Below are 17,612 nucleotides of genomic sequence, written 5' to 3' on the forward strand. Positions count from 1 at the left end.
AGGAAAGAATACTTGGAGATGAAGAGTTAATTAAAACCAAGGATGTGAAAAAAAACCACCAAGGATGTGCAGGAAAGAATGTAGAACTATAAATTGGAGAAGAATGGCTGTGAAACACAGTACTCTAAATATAATGTGACTATTGCACACAAGAACTCACAGCAGCAAAAGTTACCAATACAAGGTCTTACAAGATTACAGGAGTAAAAAAATCTGGTATAGAAGGTGAGAAGCAAGATTCCCTGCCCAGCCAGAGACCCAGTGCCTTCTGGTTCCTACCTGTGACAGGAATAGAGCACCTATGGTAGACCCAATCCCACATATCCCATACATACCCCAGTGGTAGCTCGACTTCCCAGGTATTCTGACACATCCAGCATCACAAGTGAGACTCGAAGCCCTGCCCCAATACCCAGCATACTGGAACCCTGGGGAAACAGATTAACCACCAATGTGCCTTCTGGACCTGAACCCACACAGTCCACACAACAGTTGCAGTTCGACTCCCAGGTATTCTGACACATCCACGTAAGTCCCTTAAAGAAATGCAGGAGAACACAATCAAACATGTGAAGGAATTGAAAAAACTGTCCAGGATCTGAATGGAAATAGAATCATTAAAGAGAACTCAAGGGGAAACAGTGCTGAAGATAGAAAACCTAGGAAAGAGAACAGGAGTCACAGATGCAAGCATCACCAACAGAATACAAAAGAAAGAAGAGAAATCTCAGTGACCAAAGATAGAATAAAAGTTATCAACAGAGCAGTCAAGGAAAATAGAAACAAAAACAAAAACAAACAACAATAGCAAAACAAATGGAAAAAAAAAACCAAAAAGCTCCTATCTCAAAACATTCAAGAAATCCAGGACTCAATGAAAAGACCAAACCTAAGAATAATAGGAATAGAAGAGAGTGAAAATTACCAACTCAAAGAGCCAGCAAACATCTTTAACAAAATTATAGAAAAAACTTTCCTGACTTACATAAAAAATGTCCATAAACATACAAGAAGCCTAAAGAACACTAAACACGTGGGACCAGAAAAGAAAATCTTCTAGTCACATAATAATTAAAACCCCAAATGCATAAAAAAGAAAGAATATTGAAAGAAATGTAAGAAATTAATCTTTTCACAGTAAACCCAAAAGAAAAAAAACACACAAACATAATCCCCCCAATAACAACAGAAATAGCAACAATCATTGGTCCCTAATATCTCTCAACATCAATGAACTCAATTCCCCGATAAAAAGACATAGGCTTACAGACTGGATAAATAAACAGGATGCAGCATTTTGCTGCATACAGGAAATGCACTCAGAGTCAAAGACAGACAATGCCTCAAAGTAAAAGGTTGGGAAATTTTTTCCCAAGCAAATGGTCCCAGGAACAAGGTGGAGTAGCCATTTTAATAACCAACAAAATAGACTTTCAATCAAAAGTTATCAAAAAAGATGGGGAAAGACACAACATACTCATCAAAAGAAAAGTCCACCAAGATGAACTCTCAATTCTGAACATCTATGCCCAAAATGCAAGGGTACCCACAATTGTAAAAGAATGTTACTAAAGCTCAAAGTACACATTGAACCTCACACAATAATAGTGGGAGATTTCAATACCCCACTCTCACAAATGGACAAATCATGGGAAAAGAAACTAAACAAAGTCACAGTGAAACTAAATGAAATTATGAAACAAATGGATTTAATTGATATCTACAGAACATTTCACCTTCACACAAAAGAATTTACGTTTTTCTCAGCATGTCATGGTATTTTCTGACAAAGCAACCATGTACTCAGACACAAAACAAACTTCAACAGATGAAAGAAGATTGAAATAATCCCATGCACCCCATGTATGCTATCAGACCACCATAGACTAAGGTTGGTCTTCAGCAGCAACAGGGAAAGAGAGAGGGAGAGAGAAAGAGAGAGACAGAGAGATAGAGAGAGAGAGAGAGAGAGAGAGAGAGACAGAGAGACAGAGAGACAGAGAGAGAGACAGAGAGAGAGAGACAGAGAGAGAGAGACAGAGAGAGAGACAGAGAGAGAGACAGAGAGAGAGAGAGAGAGAGAGGAGAGAGAGAGAGAGAGAGAGAGAGAGAGAGAGAGAGAGAGAGAGAGAGAGAGAGAGAGAGAGAGGTGGGGCAGAGAGAAAGCCCACATACATATGGAAGCAATGGTAACTTGATAAAGGAAGAAATAAAGAAATTAAAGTCTTTAAAATTCAATGAAAATGAAATCACAGCATGTTCAAACTTATGGGACAAAATGAAAGCAGTGCTAAGAGGAAAACACATAACTCTGAGTGCTTTCGTAAAGAAATTGGAGAGGTCATGTACTAGTAGCTTAACAACTACTCTAGAACAAAAAGAAGCAATACACCAAAGAGGAGTAGACTGCAGGAAATAATCAAACTCAGGGTGGAGCCAACCAAGTAGAAACAGAGAACTATACAAAGAATCAACAAAACTAATATCTGATTCTTTGAAAAAATCAACAAGATACATAAACCCTTAGCCAGACTAACCAGAGGACACTGAAAGCATATCAAAATTAACAAAATTGGGAACAAAAATGGAGACATAACAACAGAAACTAAAAAACATTCAAAAATAATCAGATCAGACTACAAATGTCTATGCTCAACAAAACTGGATTACCTAGATTAAATGGATTATTTCCTAGACACATACCAGGTAACGAGGTTAGATCAGGATCAGATAAACCATCTAAACAGAGCCATAACTACCAATAAAATAGAGGTAATCATTAGAAGTCTCCCAACCAAAAAAAAAAAATCCCAGGGCCAGAAGATTTTAGTGCAAAAGTCTGTAAGACCTTCAAAGAAGTTCTAATACCAATACTCCACAATGTATTCCTTAAAATAGATTCAAAAGGAACACTACCCAATTATTTCTATGAAGATACAGTTATACTAATACCTAAACCACAAATAGACCCATCAAAGAAAGAAAACTACAGACCAATTTTTCTCATGAAGATTAATCCAAAAATACTCAGTAAAATTCTCACAAACCAAGAACACATCAAAATGATCATCTACCATGATAAAGTAGGCTTCATCCCAGGAATGCAGGGAAGTTCAGTACATGGAAATCCATCAATGTAATCTACTGTACAAAAAAAGAAAAGAAAAAAAAACCACATGATCATCTTATTAGATGCTGAAAAAGCCTTTGAAAAATAGAACAACCATTCATGTTAAAAGTATTGGAGGGCCTACAAATTCAAAGTTCATACATAAATATAATAAAAGCAATATATAGCAAACCAATAGCCAACATCAAACTAAATGAAAACTCAGAACAATCCCATTAAAATCAGGGACAAGATAAGGCTACCCACTTTCTTCCTACTTATTCAATATTGTACTCAAAATCCTAGCCAGAGTAATCAGACAGCAAAAAGAGATCAAAGTTACTCAAATTGGGAGGGAGGAAGTCAAGATATCACTATTTGCAAATAATATGATCATATAATAAGCAACCCCAAAAATTCTACCAGAGAGCTCCTAAAGCTGATACACAATTTCATCAAAGTGGCTGGATATAAAATTAACTTAAATCACTAGGTTTCTTCCACTCAAAGAATAAAAGGGCGGAGAAGAAATTAGGGAAACAACACCCTTCAAAATAGTCACAAATAATATAAAATATTTTGTGACCCTAACCAAGTGAGTGAAAGCTCTGTATGACAAATCTTCAAATCCCTGAATAAAGAAATTGAAGAAGATCTCAAAAGATGGAAAGATCTCCCATGCTTATGGATTGGCAGGATTAATATAGTAAAAATGGCCATTTTGCCAAAAGCAACCTTCAGATTCAATGCAATCCCCATCAAAATTCCAACTCAATTCCTCATAGAGTTAGAATGAGCAACTCTCAAATTTATTTAGAATAGCAAAAAACCTAGGATATCGAAAACTATTCTCAAAAACAAAAAACTACTTGGGAAATCACCATCCCTGAACTCAAGCTATGATAAAAATGGCATGGTATTGGTATAGAAACAGGCAGGTAGATCAGTAAAATTAGAATAGATATGAAGACCCAGAAATGATCCCACATACCTATGCTCACTTGATCTTTGACAAAGAAGCTAAAAATATCCAGTGGAAGAAAGACAGAATTTTCAACAAAATGTTGCTGATTCAACTGGCAGCCTGCATGTAGAAGAATGCAAATTGAACCATTCTTGTCTCCTTGTACAAAACAAAAGTCCAAGTACATTAAGGACCTCCACATAAAACCAGATATGCTTAATCTAATAAAAAAGAAAGTGGAGAAGAGCCTTGAATTCTTGGGCACAGGAAAATACTTTGTGAACAGAGCACCAATGGCTTGTGCTTTAAGAGCAACAACAACAACAACAACAACAACAACAACAACAACAAAAACAACCTGAAAAAATCTTCTTTAAGGCAAAGGACACTGTCAATAGGACAAAATGGAAACCCACCAATTGGGAAAAGATCTCTAGCAATCCTACATCTGAGGGAGGGCTAATATCCAGTATGTAAAAAGAACTCCAGAAAGTAGACTCCAGAGAACCAAATAACCCTAAGGACTTCAGGGGGAATCACTATCCCTGAACTCAAGCAGTATTACAGAGCAATAGTGATAAAAACTGCATGGTATTGGTACAGAGACAGACAGATAGACCAATGGAATAGAATTGAAGACCCAGAAATGAACCCACATACCTATGGTCACTTGATTTTTGACAAAGGAGCCAAAACCATCAAATGGAAAAAAGATAGCATTTTCAGCAAATGGTGCTGGTTCAACTGGAGGTCAACATGTAGAAGAATGCAGATTGATCCATGCTTATTACCCTGTACAAAGCTTAAGTCCAAGTGGATCAAGGACCTCCACATCAAACCAGACACACTCAAACTAATAGAAGAAAAACTAGGGAAGCATCTGGAACACATGGGCACTGGAAAAAATTTCCTGAACAAAACACCAATGGCTTACGCTCTAAGATCAAGAATCGACAAATGGGATCTCATAAAACTGCAAAGCTTCTGTAAGGCAAAGGACACTGTGGTTAGGACAAAACGGCAACCAACAGATTGGGAAAAGATCTTTACCAATCCTACAACAGATAGAGGCCTTATATCCAAAATATACAAAGAACTCAAGAAGTTAGACCACAGGGAAACAAATAACCCTATTAAAAAAGGGGGCTCAGAGCTAAACAAAGAATTCACAGCTGAGGAATGCCGAATGGCTGAGAAACACCTAAAGAAATGTTCAACATCTTTAGTCATAAGGGAAATGCAAATCAAAACAACCCTGAGATTTCACCTCACACCAGTGAGAATGGCTAAGATCAAAAACTCAGGGGACAGCAGATGCTGGCGAAGATGCGGAGAAAGAGGAACACTCCTCCATTGTTGGTGGGGTTGCAAACTGGTACAACCATTCTGGAAATCAGTCTGGAGGATCCTCAGAAAATTGGACATTGAACTGCCTGAGGATCCAGCTATACCTCTCTTGGGCATATACCCAAAAGATGCCCCAACATATAAAAAAGACACGTGCTCCACTATGTTCATTGCAGCCTTATTTATAATAGCCAGAAGCTGGAAAGAACCCAGATGCCCTTCAACAGAGGAATGGATACAGAAAATGTGGTACATCTACACAATGGAATATTACTCAGCTATCAAAAACAACGGCTTTATGAAATTCGTAGGCAAATGGTTGGAACTGGAAAACATCATCCTGAGTGAGCTAACCCAATCACAGAAAGACATACATGGTATGCACTCATTGATAAGTGGCTATTAGCCCAAATGCTTGAATTACCCTAGATGCCTAGAACAAATGAAACTCAAGACGGATGATCAAAACGTGAATGCTTCACTCCTTCTTTAAAAGGGGAACAAGAATACCCTTGGCAGGGAAGAGAGAGGCAAAGATTAAAACAGAGACTGAAGGAACACCCATTCAGAGCCTGCTCCACATGTGGCCCATACATATACAGCCACCCAATTAGACAAGATGGATGAAGCAAAGAAGTGCAGACCGACAGGACCCGGATGTAGATCGCTCCTGAGAGACACAGCCAGAATACAGCAAATACAGAGGCGAATACCAGCAGCATACCACTGATCTGAGAATAGGACCCCCGTTGAAGGAATCAGAGAAAGAACTGGAAGACCTTGAAGGGGCTCGAGACCCCATATGTACAACAATGCCAAGCAACCAGAGCTTCCAGGGACTAAGCCACTAACTAAAGACTATACATGGACTGACCCTGGACTCTGACCTCATAGGTAGCAATGAATATCCTAGTAAGAGCACCAGTGGAAGGGGAAGCCCTGGGTCCTGCTAAGACTGAACCCCCAGTGAACTAGACTGGTGGGGGGAGGGCGGCAATGGGGGGAGGGTTGGGAGGGGAACACCCATAAGGAAGGGGAGCGGGGAGGGGGATGTTTGCCCGGATACCGGGAAAGGGAATAACACTCGAAATGTATATAAGAAATACTCAAGTTAATAAAAAAAAATTGGAGCACAGAACTGATTAGAGAATTCTTAACTGAGGATTATTAAATGTCTGAGAATCACCTAAAGAAATATTCAACATTCTTAGTCATCAGAGAAATGCAAATCAAAAGGACCCTGAGATTCTACCTCACAACAGTCAGAATGGTTCAGATCAAACATTCAGGTGACAGCAGATACTAGTGAGGATGTGGAGAAAAAGGAACACTCCTCCATTGCTGGCAGGATTGCAATCTGTTACAAACACTCTGGAAATCAGTCTGGCAGTTCCTCAGAAAATTGGACATAGTACTACCTGAGGACCCAGCTATACCACTTCTGGGCATATACCCTGGAGTCTCTTCTAACTTTAAAGCCAAAGTCACATGGCCGAAGCTGCCAAGTTTTACTGCTTGCTATGTCTTGAATACTTTCCCCTTGTTCTATTTCATCATTCATTGCTCTAACATATAACAAGGGCACTTGCTCCACTGTGTTCAGAGCAGCCTTATGTATGATAGCCAGAAGTTGGAAACAACCCAGATGTCCCTCAACAGAAGAATGGATACAGAAAACATGGTACATATGCACAATGGAATACTACACAGCAATTAAAAACAGTTTCCTGAAATTCACAGGAAAATGGATGGAAGTAGAAAATATCAATTTGACTGTGGTAACACAGATGCAAAAGAACATACATGGTATGTATTCACCAATAAGTGGATATTAGCCCAAAAGCCCACAATGCCTATAATATAACCCATAGAACATATGGAGATTAGAAGGAAGACCAGGTGTGAATGCTTTATTCCTGCATTGAGGAAGGAACAGGACAATTGTGGGAAGTGGAAGGAAAGGGGGACCAGGAAGGGAGAAAGGAGGAGAAGGAAATAAAGGTGGCATCATCAGGATCTGGAGGAGATAGATGTGAGGGATATACAGAGAGTCAAGAAATTGAACAAAAATATGTAGCAGGGTGGATGAAGAACTGGTGATAGCCACTGGAGGATCTCATACATCAGGTAAACATGAAACTCCCAGGACCCAATGGGAATGTCTTTGGCCAAAAATGTGCAAAGAAGGGGGAGATAGATCCTGTAGAGGCCTCCTCCAGCAGATAGGCATGGCCCTAGTCAAGGGATTGTGATACCCACACATCTCAAAGTTTTTAACCCAGAAATTGCCTTTTCAAAGGAAGAACAGGGACAAAAATGGAACAGAAACTGAAGGAAGGGCCAATCAGGAACAGGCCCACCTGGAGATTCATCATGTCTGCAGACACAAAACCCAACACTGTTGTTGTGGTCAAGAGATGCTTACTGACAGGAATCTAGTATGGCAGTTCCTGAGGAAGTCTGGCCAGCAACTGACCAATCTAGATGTTGATGCTTGGAGCTAACCCTCAGATGGAGTTCAGGGAACCTGGTGGGGGAGCTGGCAGAAGAACTAGAGGGGGAGAGAGGGATTGTAACCCTACTGGAATAACAACCTGACCAACCAGTTCTCCCCGAGTCTAAACCACCAACCAAGGAGTGTTCCTGGAGGGATCCTTGGCTCCAGATACATATGCTGCATAGGATGGCCTTGCCTGACAGCCATGGTGGGGAACATCCTTGGTCTCAGGAGTCTTGATGCCCCAGCATAGGGGTATGATGGAGCAGTAGGGCAGGAAAGTGTGGGTGGGGAGCACTCTTAAACAGGCTAAGGGAAGGGGAGAGGGCAGATGTGAGATGGGGGTTGGTGGAGGGATAACCAGGAAGTTGGATGTCATTTGAGATGTAAACAAATAGAAAAATTAATAAAAAATTAAAATTAAAATTAAAAAAAGTGAGGAGCTTTTGTACCCCTAGCTGGTGAGCTATTGGCTAGAGGAGAGTCACTTTCTTCAGTTATGACCTCTAGAGGGTTTCACATTTCCCACTAGATTACCCCATGTCCACACACAAAGGGGAGCATTATTTGATCACTGTGGGTTAAATAGAAAGCTGTAAAAGGAGGGCATGGATTTGGGGAAAGACATGATAGGGGATCCTATGGCAAGTTGAAATAGAAGAGTAAGGGGCAAATAAACAATATCACGCATTGCTTATTTTTTATGACATTTTAAAAAAGTTATCATTTAAAATTACAGTGAAAAAAATGACATGTATTTTCAAGTTTCCATGTATGCTTAAGTTAGGTAACATTCAAATAAAGTTAAGTACAATGTTTACTTCATTATTCATCTTGCTTCATAGGAAACATTAATAATACTGTTATCTTTTGCTTCCTTTGAGACATGCAACACATAATCATTATATTTGGCCACTGGGCTGCTTGCCTTTTGTCAGTTTGACACAAACCCAGACTTGTCTGGGAAGAGAGAATCTTAATTAAGAAAATGTCTACATAAAGTTGACCTGTGGGCAGGTTTGTGGAGTATTGTCTTGAATCATTAGTGATGTGGGAAGGCCCATCCACTGTGGGTGGTACCATACTTGAGTTGGTGGTCCTGGGTTTTATAAGAATGCAAAGTGAGGAAGACATAATGAGTAATCATTAAGTAGCAACCCTCCATGGTATCCGTATCAGCTCCATCTTCAGAATTTTGTTTCACCTGTGTGAGTTTCTACTAATATTTCCCTCAGTTATGGACTGTTACCTGGAAGTGTAAGATAAAACATACCCTTTCCATCCCATGTTCTGGTGACCTTCCCATGGTCATGGTCTTATCACAGGAATGGAAACCCTAACCAAGACAATGACTTTACTGTCTAATAGAGTTCACAGATGCTGGAGTAACTTTTTTTCCAGCTCTCCTTCCCTTACTTTCTAGATGTTTACCATTTCTTAGCATGCACTTTTAGTAGGTTTTTCAAAATTATTTCACATGCATTTATTTAATGTTTGTGCTTACATCTGGAAGTCAGACATTTTGTAATTGCTACTGTCCTGGCATTGTGTAGGCCCTGGGGCTAACATTTAGGGTATCAGGCTTGCTAGGAAGTGTCTTTTCTCTGATGAACCATCTTATTGGACACATTTTTAGCTGTCTTGTTGCTGCAGTTCTTGCTCTTTTAAGAGACAAATTAACCAAGCACAAGACTTTCCCCAACAACTTAAACACAATTAGCTTGGTCACAAATTGAAATGGATTTTCTACAATGTACTGTACAATGATTGAAATAGAATGGCAACAGTTCTATATAAACCATGAACCTAAACTTAATGGACACCCACTAGGTGCTAGATATATCAAATTGTTCTGATGGGTACAGTATTAAGTGTAATGTATTTTTTAAAGACAAAAATAATGGTGCTGTATTTAAAGGTAATCCACTTAACTTAGTTTATTCCTCATAATAAATTTTTTTGTATATGTAATAACCTCTAAACTACAGAGATCTGTTAAGTCATGCACATTACTTCTTTGCTTGAGGATGCTATAAAAATGTGCCAGAAACTTGGAGTCATAAACAGCAGAAATCTAATTACATAGAGTGCTGGATCTAGAAGTCTATGATGATATGTTTTATCCATAGTCTACAAATGTTAATAACTGCCTTCTTTCTATATGTTCATATGACAGAAAGCAGAAGGGTGTAAAGATAAAGGGAGAGCAGGAAAAAGATGACAGAGAGAGAGAGAGAGAGAGAGAGAGAGAGAGAGAGAGAGAGAGAGAGAGAGAACAAGTAAACCATCCTTCTTAAAAGGTCTCAATCCTTTTGGAGTGCCCCATCATTATGACATCATTAAAATCTACTGAGACACGAATGACTTTATTTAGAATTAGATATAAGACATAAATAGATTCAATATATATACATTTTAGGTTTGGCACAGTCATCCATAATATATATATATATATATATATATATATATATATATATATATATATAGTGTTCATGTGTTTTGTTATTCATAATTTTTCCATTTTACTATATTTTTCCATTTTCAATCTTAATGATATTTCCATTACCATTGTAATCTATATCACCTCTTAGACACATGCAACCTGACATCAGAAATGCATGATCCATTTCAAGTCACATTTTCAGTGGTAAATTATAATGTCACTTTGCTTCTCTATTATGTGTTAACTAAACTTTCCAGTTATGTGCATCACATGGTCAGAAAGAGCTACCTCAAACCTTATTCAAATACCATGACACAAACTGACAATGTTTTAGCTTCAGTTTGAACCTGTATCTCTGTGTGTGTGTGTGTGTCTGTGTCTGTGTCTGTGTGTGTGTGTGTGTGTGTGTGTGTGTGTGTGTGTGTGTGTGTGTGTGTGTGTCCGAGAATGGGACCCCGGTTGAAGGAATCAGAGAAAGGACTGAAAGAGCTTGAAGGGACTTGAGACCGCATATGAACAACAATGCCAACCAACCAGAGCTTCCAGGGACTAAGCGACTACCCAAAGACTATACATTGACTGACCCTGGGCCCCAACTGCACAGGTAGCAATGAATAGCCTAGTAAGGGCACCAGTGGAAGGAGAAGCCCTTATTCCTGCCAAGACTGAACCCCCAAGACTGAACAGGATTGTTGGGGGAAGGGCGGTAATGGGGGAGGATGGGGAGGGGAACACCCATATAGAAGGGGGGGCTAGGGGGATGTTGGCCTGAAACCAGGAAATGGAATAACAATTGAAATGTAAATAAGAAATACCCAATTTAATAAAGATGGAGGGGAAAAAACTATTTATTGACCACTGTTCACCATTATTTACAATAAAGTAAATATACAGTTGAATGTCATTCTGATACTACAAAGTTACTTTTCTGACTCAATGAACCAGAATGCAAATACTGAGAAGATTGATCCTACCCGTAAGGAATGAGTCAGGGTAAAGAAAAAGCATTCAGGGTATTAATTGATATTAGCAGATTTTGTTCACTCACTTAGTCAGCAGGACTTAATGGCCAACATCAGCTCTAACCATGATTCTGCTTCCACATCAAACAGATTCCATGAATCATAACCTTTTAGTACAGATTTTAACTTCCTACAAAGGAATGTTCAACCAGAGGAACCTTTACACAGACCGGCTGACCTGGACCTGCCTCTGTAGATCAGCTGGCCTCTTAAATCACAGCTCCACCTGCCTCTAGAGTTCTGGGATTAAAGGTGCGCACCACCACACTCAGCCAAGCCTTGTTGTTAAATCACGCTACTACTTTGTTTAATTCCGTTTTCTGAAGTTGGAGTTGGTATGAAAATAAACTACTGTATTTACTTGATAATACATCAATTTTGATGGGGTTGGTTTTAAACTATTCAGTACATTACAGACTCTGCTTAATCTGAAAGGTTATGGTTTCAAGAAAGTGTTCACGGTGATGGCCTCTCATCAACCTGTGTTTTCATGTTCAGTTCTTTTGAGTATTAAAAACAAGCTAAAACAGACAGGTTATGTAAGTGTTTTATGCATACACTGCATACAAACACACACACACACACACACACACACACACACACACACACACACACGCACACACAAACCCAGAATGGTTCTTCTGTGTCCCAGTTAAAAATAAGTTCTGACTTGAGTCATGACTGTAAAATCTCCCCAGCATTTAAGAAAAGCTATTCTTCGAGCCGAGGAAATACAACATGGTGTCAAGTACTCTACTGTTAAAGGAAGCAACTACAGAGAGCTCTTACTCCCTGAAAGGAATCAGGGCCTTTTGACACAGAACGAAAACCAAAAATTACCCAACTACTGTCAATCCTTTCAAAACCAGCATATCAAACTTGATTTTCATCAGGATGCTATTTGTTCCACACTAGTAATTCAAAACCCAAGATCCAGATGAGCTCCTGAGCTCCTGAGCTCCTGAGCTCCTGAGCTCCTGAGCTCCTGAGCTCCTGAGCTCCTGAGCTCCTGAGCTCCTGAGCTCCTGAGCAGAAAAAAAAAGACAAAATAAAAGCTGTAAAGTCTATTGCTCCTGAGCTCCTGAGCTGAGGACCGAAGCCAGGCCCTTGTGACTGCTAGGCAAGCACTCTACCGCTGAGCTAAATCCCCAACCACTCTCCTTCTTATCCTTCTTAACCTCCTCCTCCTCCTTCTCTTTCTCCTCCTTCCTCTCTTCCCTCTCCTACTCCTCCTTCAATCAAGATTATAATGTATACAGTTGTGTGGTGCCAGTGATTTAGGTTTTAAGGCTGAATCTTGCTATGAATCCTTGCTGGCCTCGAATCTTTGGTCCTTCTGCCTCAGTCCCTGAAGGTCTGACATTACAGGTGTGTACCACTACACTGGGGTGTTAGGAATTCTTTCCACAGTCATAACTTGAAATCTGTCCTTGAGAAATCGCTGTTCCTAAAGTCCCATAAAACCGTATCATAGTTTAGATACCTAAATATAGAAAATCCTTTGCCTCGTAGGTATGAAAACTATGACTTTCAAAACTTTCAAGACTTTAGGGTTGAGTCATCAACTTAGAAATATTCACATATACAGGATAGTGTTCGAATCTGACCCCGGTGCAAAGAAAACATAGCTACCTAGGATGTCTAAATTCCCTAGATGTTCCTGGAAAGTTCAAAGCTTATATAATTAGTGAATCACTCATCTGCTATGTACACAGGAATTAAGTGTTACATGGACTTGTTTCTAAATAGCTTCCAGGATGAGAGAATTCTTGATATCTAAGAAATCACACTCGGACTTGGTAGTCAGAGAGCTATGCCAGTCAATATTCAGGGATGGGCTTAGACATTAAAGCCCATCTATGAAAACAGGATGAATTTTGCTTCTCAGTTCTGAAGTTATGTGTAGTGAAGGACTGAAAAAAACCTAGAGAGGAGAATGAGAAACCTTTGGGAAGCTAAAAATTAATTCTGTGAACATCGTGTCATTTTCATTTCTCTTTTGACATTTTTTAAAGGAATATAAAACTACTTATTGACACAGCCAGAATACAGCAAATACATAGGTGAATGCCAGCAACAAACCAAATATATATATATATATATATATATATATATATATATATATATATATATATACCTCACTATGGTAAATACTGAGACATCTCTATTGTTAAATCCCAGAAGTAAAGGGGAGCATTGGAACAAATCTGACTTCTCTTAAAAATTCACCTACAACTGACAATGTGTTTACAAAGGAAGAGACATTTTTCTCCATTGGAATATCACTGGGTAAGTAAACCACATTTAAGAGTAGATCCTGTGCCTAGAAGTAGATGACCAACACAAAATAAACTCATTGATGTTTTTATAGATTTTTTAAATATTACTTTGTTTTATATTACTGATCTTTTGCTTATATACTATAGTTTCCAATTTTGTGCTTCTTATGGTGTGTTTATCTTTCTATGTTTCTTATATTTTCATTTTGGTTTGCTTTTTTACTTGCCTGGTTGTTTTCTTTGGGAGGGGCATAAAGTAGGAAGAGTGTTGAGAATCTGGAAGGACATGAGGAACACAGTGATTAAATATATTTTAAAGTATCATTAGAAAAGAGAAAAATAAGCTAACCACAAAAATAAAAGATGATCATGAAACTGAGAAATATTTTTTAGTTCTGTAGTCAACAATTTTAGAATAATTTTGTTTATCATTTAAGGAATTTTTTAATTTTTAAAATTTTTTATTAGATATATTTCTTTACTTACATTTCAAATGTTATTCCCCTTCCCGGTTTCCTGTCTATAAGCCTCCATCCCCTCCCCTCTACATTCCCCTCCCCCACACAGGTATTCTCCACATCGTACTCCATTGTGTAGATGTACCACATTTTTTGAATCCATTCCTCTATTGAAGGGCATCTGAGTTCTTTCCAGATTCTGGAGATTATAAATAAGGCTGCTATGAACATAGTAGAGCATGTGTCTTTTTTGTATGTTGAAGCATCCTTTGGGTATGTTTCCAAGAGAGGTATAGCTGGGTCCACAGTTAGTGGAATGTCCAATTTTCTGAGGAACCTCCAGACTGATTTCCAGAGTGGTTGTACCAGTTTGCAATACCACCACAAATGGAGGAGTGTTGTAGAGGGCTGCAATAACATTCGCCACCACTAGATGGCGCTGGCTTCCACTGCGCCCCACATGGAAGGCCGAGCTAGACAAGATGGCGCTGGCCTCCGCCGCGCCAGTCGACTTCCTTTCAGGAAGTTAACTGTGTGCGTATGTGCAAGAGTGCCTTCGTGCCAGGTCTTTGCCCATTCCGGGGCATGCCTTATGAGATCAATCAGGTGTGGATGCGCCGCGCTAGGGTGTATATAGCCATGCCATGCGGGTGCGCGGGGGCTTCTCCTTAAGATATTAATAAAGTTTGGTCGCACCTAGGATTCCTATGTCCACACGTGTTTTCTTGCTGGCGAGGTCGCACGTGGGACATTTGGTGCCGAAACCCGGGACAAAAGCCACACCATCGCCAGGCGCCAAGGAGGGCCTCCGTTTCACGGAAGGGATCCAGAAGCTGTGAGTGGGGGTAAGACTCTGAGAGACTATGTTTAGCCTTGATCTGTTCCGCCTCACTCCTCTGCCAGATGCGGCGGGAGCCTTGATTGTTGTTTTGACCGCCCTCGGGTTTTTTCTATTAGCCTTTAAGCTTCTAGTTACCGCCAAACAACGTCAGAGGTCGCGTGGGAACTGCCCAGCAGTAACAGCAGAGTGGAGAGCATTGGGGGAAGGGCAAGGCGGCGTGTCAGAAACAGCGTTAGATAAGGAATTAAAGAGTTCAAAAAGAAAAGGTGCACCTAAGAAAAAAGGCCCTTCCAATGCGGAAGCGAAAGGTTGGGGAAAGAACGCCCCGGGTGAGAAAAAGGGAGGAGATAAAAGGAACACAGTATTTTGGGAGAAAAATTTTGTCTTTGTACTTGTAAAAGGTGTGATTAAGCTCCAGCGCCGGCCCACGGGATGCCGCAGCGTCCGTGCACCAACGCGACAGCTTTGCAGAGTCATACTGATTAGGCTTGATAGAGGCAGATCGCCTGAAAATTTATTCAGGAGAATCAAACAAAAGGACATCTCAATGCCCATGCACAGCTTGATGGAGTTAATGTAATTGGGTTGTGAGTAAAAATATTCAGGACTGTGTTTCACTTCCATACCATTGGCGAATGTCAGTCGTGCTGCTCAGATAATATATCTCAGTATCTTACAGGAATTGGGTCTCAACACGTTGATGGACTAGTCCAGGAATTGAGACAATCCATCGTCCATATCGACTCCACTCGAGTGGATAGTCACCGTGAACACCATCTGTTTTTTTCCCTCTTTGTCTATTGTTTGTCCCTGGTGCACAGGATGTCCCCATGTCTGTCAGTGTATGTCTGTGGTTTTCGTTTCTCGTTGTTTAAATGTTTTATGTCTCACGTTCAAAAGAAAAAATGGTAAAAACTTTATCTGCCGGTCGTTTACACCTTGATTTGGTTTTAACTCGTTTCAAAAAGGGAACAAATGAATAAAAAACAGTTTCTATCAGGCCTTTAGAGCCCTACACATGTAGCTAGGAACATAGGTCAGCTGGAGAAGCTGCTCAGAAGCTAAGCATCTGCACGAGCTGATCTTAAAGGTGCCAGCAGCTTCTCAGCTTCTTTGGTACAAGAGTTGAGAGTTGTTTCTCTTAGAGAAATCCCTGACTTATTATTTGACTCAACAGGTGACAAGGTGCTTCTCTTAAAATCATAGCTAAAAAGGTAAAAATTGTGTTTGGTCTAAATATTAAAGATATGTGTAGCCACTTCAATTTGTTTCTGATTGGTTTTAAATGTGTAAATATGCTCTACTTGCCTTGGTCATAGATTGTTGGCTTTTTAGTTATTGGATATGGTTAAAAGGGTATAATATTGGTAACAGAAAGTTGACATAAAGCTGGTAATTTGGATGGAGTTATTTCTAGACAACATGTGGCATGAGCCAACCTAGGGAAACAGGTCTAAATTGAGATAATATTTTTATGGAATTCTTATCCTAGAAACCAGGCTTCTAAAAGAATTTAGGATAATGTCTCTTTGTTGAGGTACTAGAGACTATGCCATCATGCGTTCATATATAGGAATTGGCAGTCAAACTTTGTACTAGTTTGTTGGAGGTCGAGTTTTGCTTTCCTAGTTGTGGTTTGCCCTGAAGCTATCTGTATTTTAATTACTAATTCCACTGCCCCAAGAACAGCTGCCTAGTCACATACTCAGGACTCAGGTGACTTTCCAAAGTGGTGGCTGTGCTCTGGTGTTACAAAGAGAACTTAAAGATTGTGATTAAGGATTGCCAGTGTTATATTGATTAACTCAAACTTATTTGTAATTAAGAAAAAATTAAACAGGTAGAGATTGTTACAGGATTCGTGAAAGATTGATGAGGTTTTAGAACTTGTGAGAACATTATAGCCAGTCTGTTTACTCCAGCTGCCATTTCAAGATAGATTTAGAGGATTGATTTTTGAGTTTTCATTCCGTGAGCTTGCTTATAGTTTTGGAGAGCCCATAAAGTGATATCATTAGAAATGGCTAACAGCCTTATATTATGTAATTTTGTTGCTTCTTCAATGTAAAAGGTTAGAACTTAAATCTTTCAGTGTATATGGAAATTTTTACTACAAACCTTTGCTCTCAAAATGAGCTTTAATATTTGGGGAGTAGCTGTTACACTACTCCAGAAAAGAATATTTGAAGCTAATTTTAAGCTTCTAAGGATATGTTAATTGGCTAAGTACCTCACCCTACCAGAGGACTTAGGTCTTTGTTATGCACATTGGAGATAAAGCTTCAGCTGTCTTAATACAGAATTGTAGACTAGAGTCACGGAAATATTTTAAAAAGAAACCTGGTAAAACATATCTTATTCCAAACAACAGTTAATTGGTTATTACAAAATACTGATATTTGGCCTATTACATATACAAATTTTTCAGACAAAATTGATAATTTTACTCATTACATGCTTTTGTACTTCCTGTATATTTGTACATACAACCCACAGAAAATGCGCTTAGTGTATTTATAGGTGGTTCATCTAATGAAAAGGCTACATATATGATTGGATCACTTGTTTATTCTCTTGAGTTTCCCCTGCTTCAACACAGACTATTAAATTACGTGCTGTAGCCACTTTTTTAAAAATGTTAAAAAATCAAGC

General features: G+C 39.3%; 2 protein-coding genes across 5 annotated transcripts in view; both read left to right on the top strand.

Annotated features, from left to right (window-relative positions):
* The first annotated feature begins 14,577 nt into the window (after window positions 1–14,577).
* Or1j20 (olfactory receptor family 1 subfamily J member 20) overlaps window positions 14,578–17,612 on the top strand; it is a 62,454-nt gene continuing 59,419 nt past the window's right edge. Inside the window, exons 1-2 of the mRNA XM_087651500.1 lie at window positions 14,578–14,725; window positions 14,820–14,964. Of these exons, the coding sequence (XP_087507626.1) occupies window positions 14,660–14,725; window positions 14,820–14,964 (211 nt within the window). The 5' untranslated portion in view covers window positions 14,578–14,659. The remainder of the gene's footprint in view (window positions 14,726–14,819; window positions 14,965–17,612) is intronic.
* Or1j4 (olfactory receptor family 1 subfamily J member 4) overlaps window positions 14,578–17,612 on the top strand; it is a 47,698-nt gene continuing 44,663 nt past the window's right edge. For 2 of the 4 annotated variants that reach the window (XM_087653691.1, XM_087653695.1), the window contains exon 1: window positions 14,695–14,964. The gene's annotated coding sequence lies outside the window, so the exon portion shown is untranslated. Of the gene's footprint in view, window positions 14,965–17,612 lie in introns of all 4 variants that reach the window. The other 2 variants (XM_087653692.1, XM_087653694.1) reach the window with 2 other exon arrangements.

This window comes from Rattus norvegicus, chromosome 3 (assembly GCF_021556685.1).
Source record: "Rattus norvegicus strain SHRSP/BbbUtx chromosome 3, alternate assembly SHRSP_T2T, whole genome shotgun sequence".
NCBI classification, from domain to species: domain Eukaryota; kingdom Metazoa; phylum Chordata; class Mammalia; order Rodentia; family Muridae; genus Rattus; species Rattus norvegicus.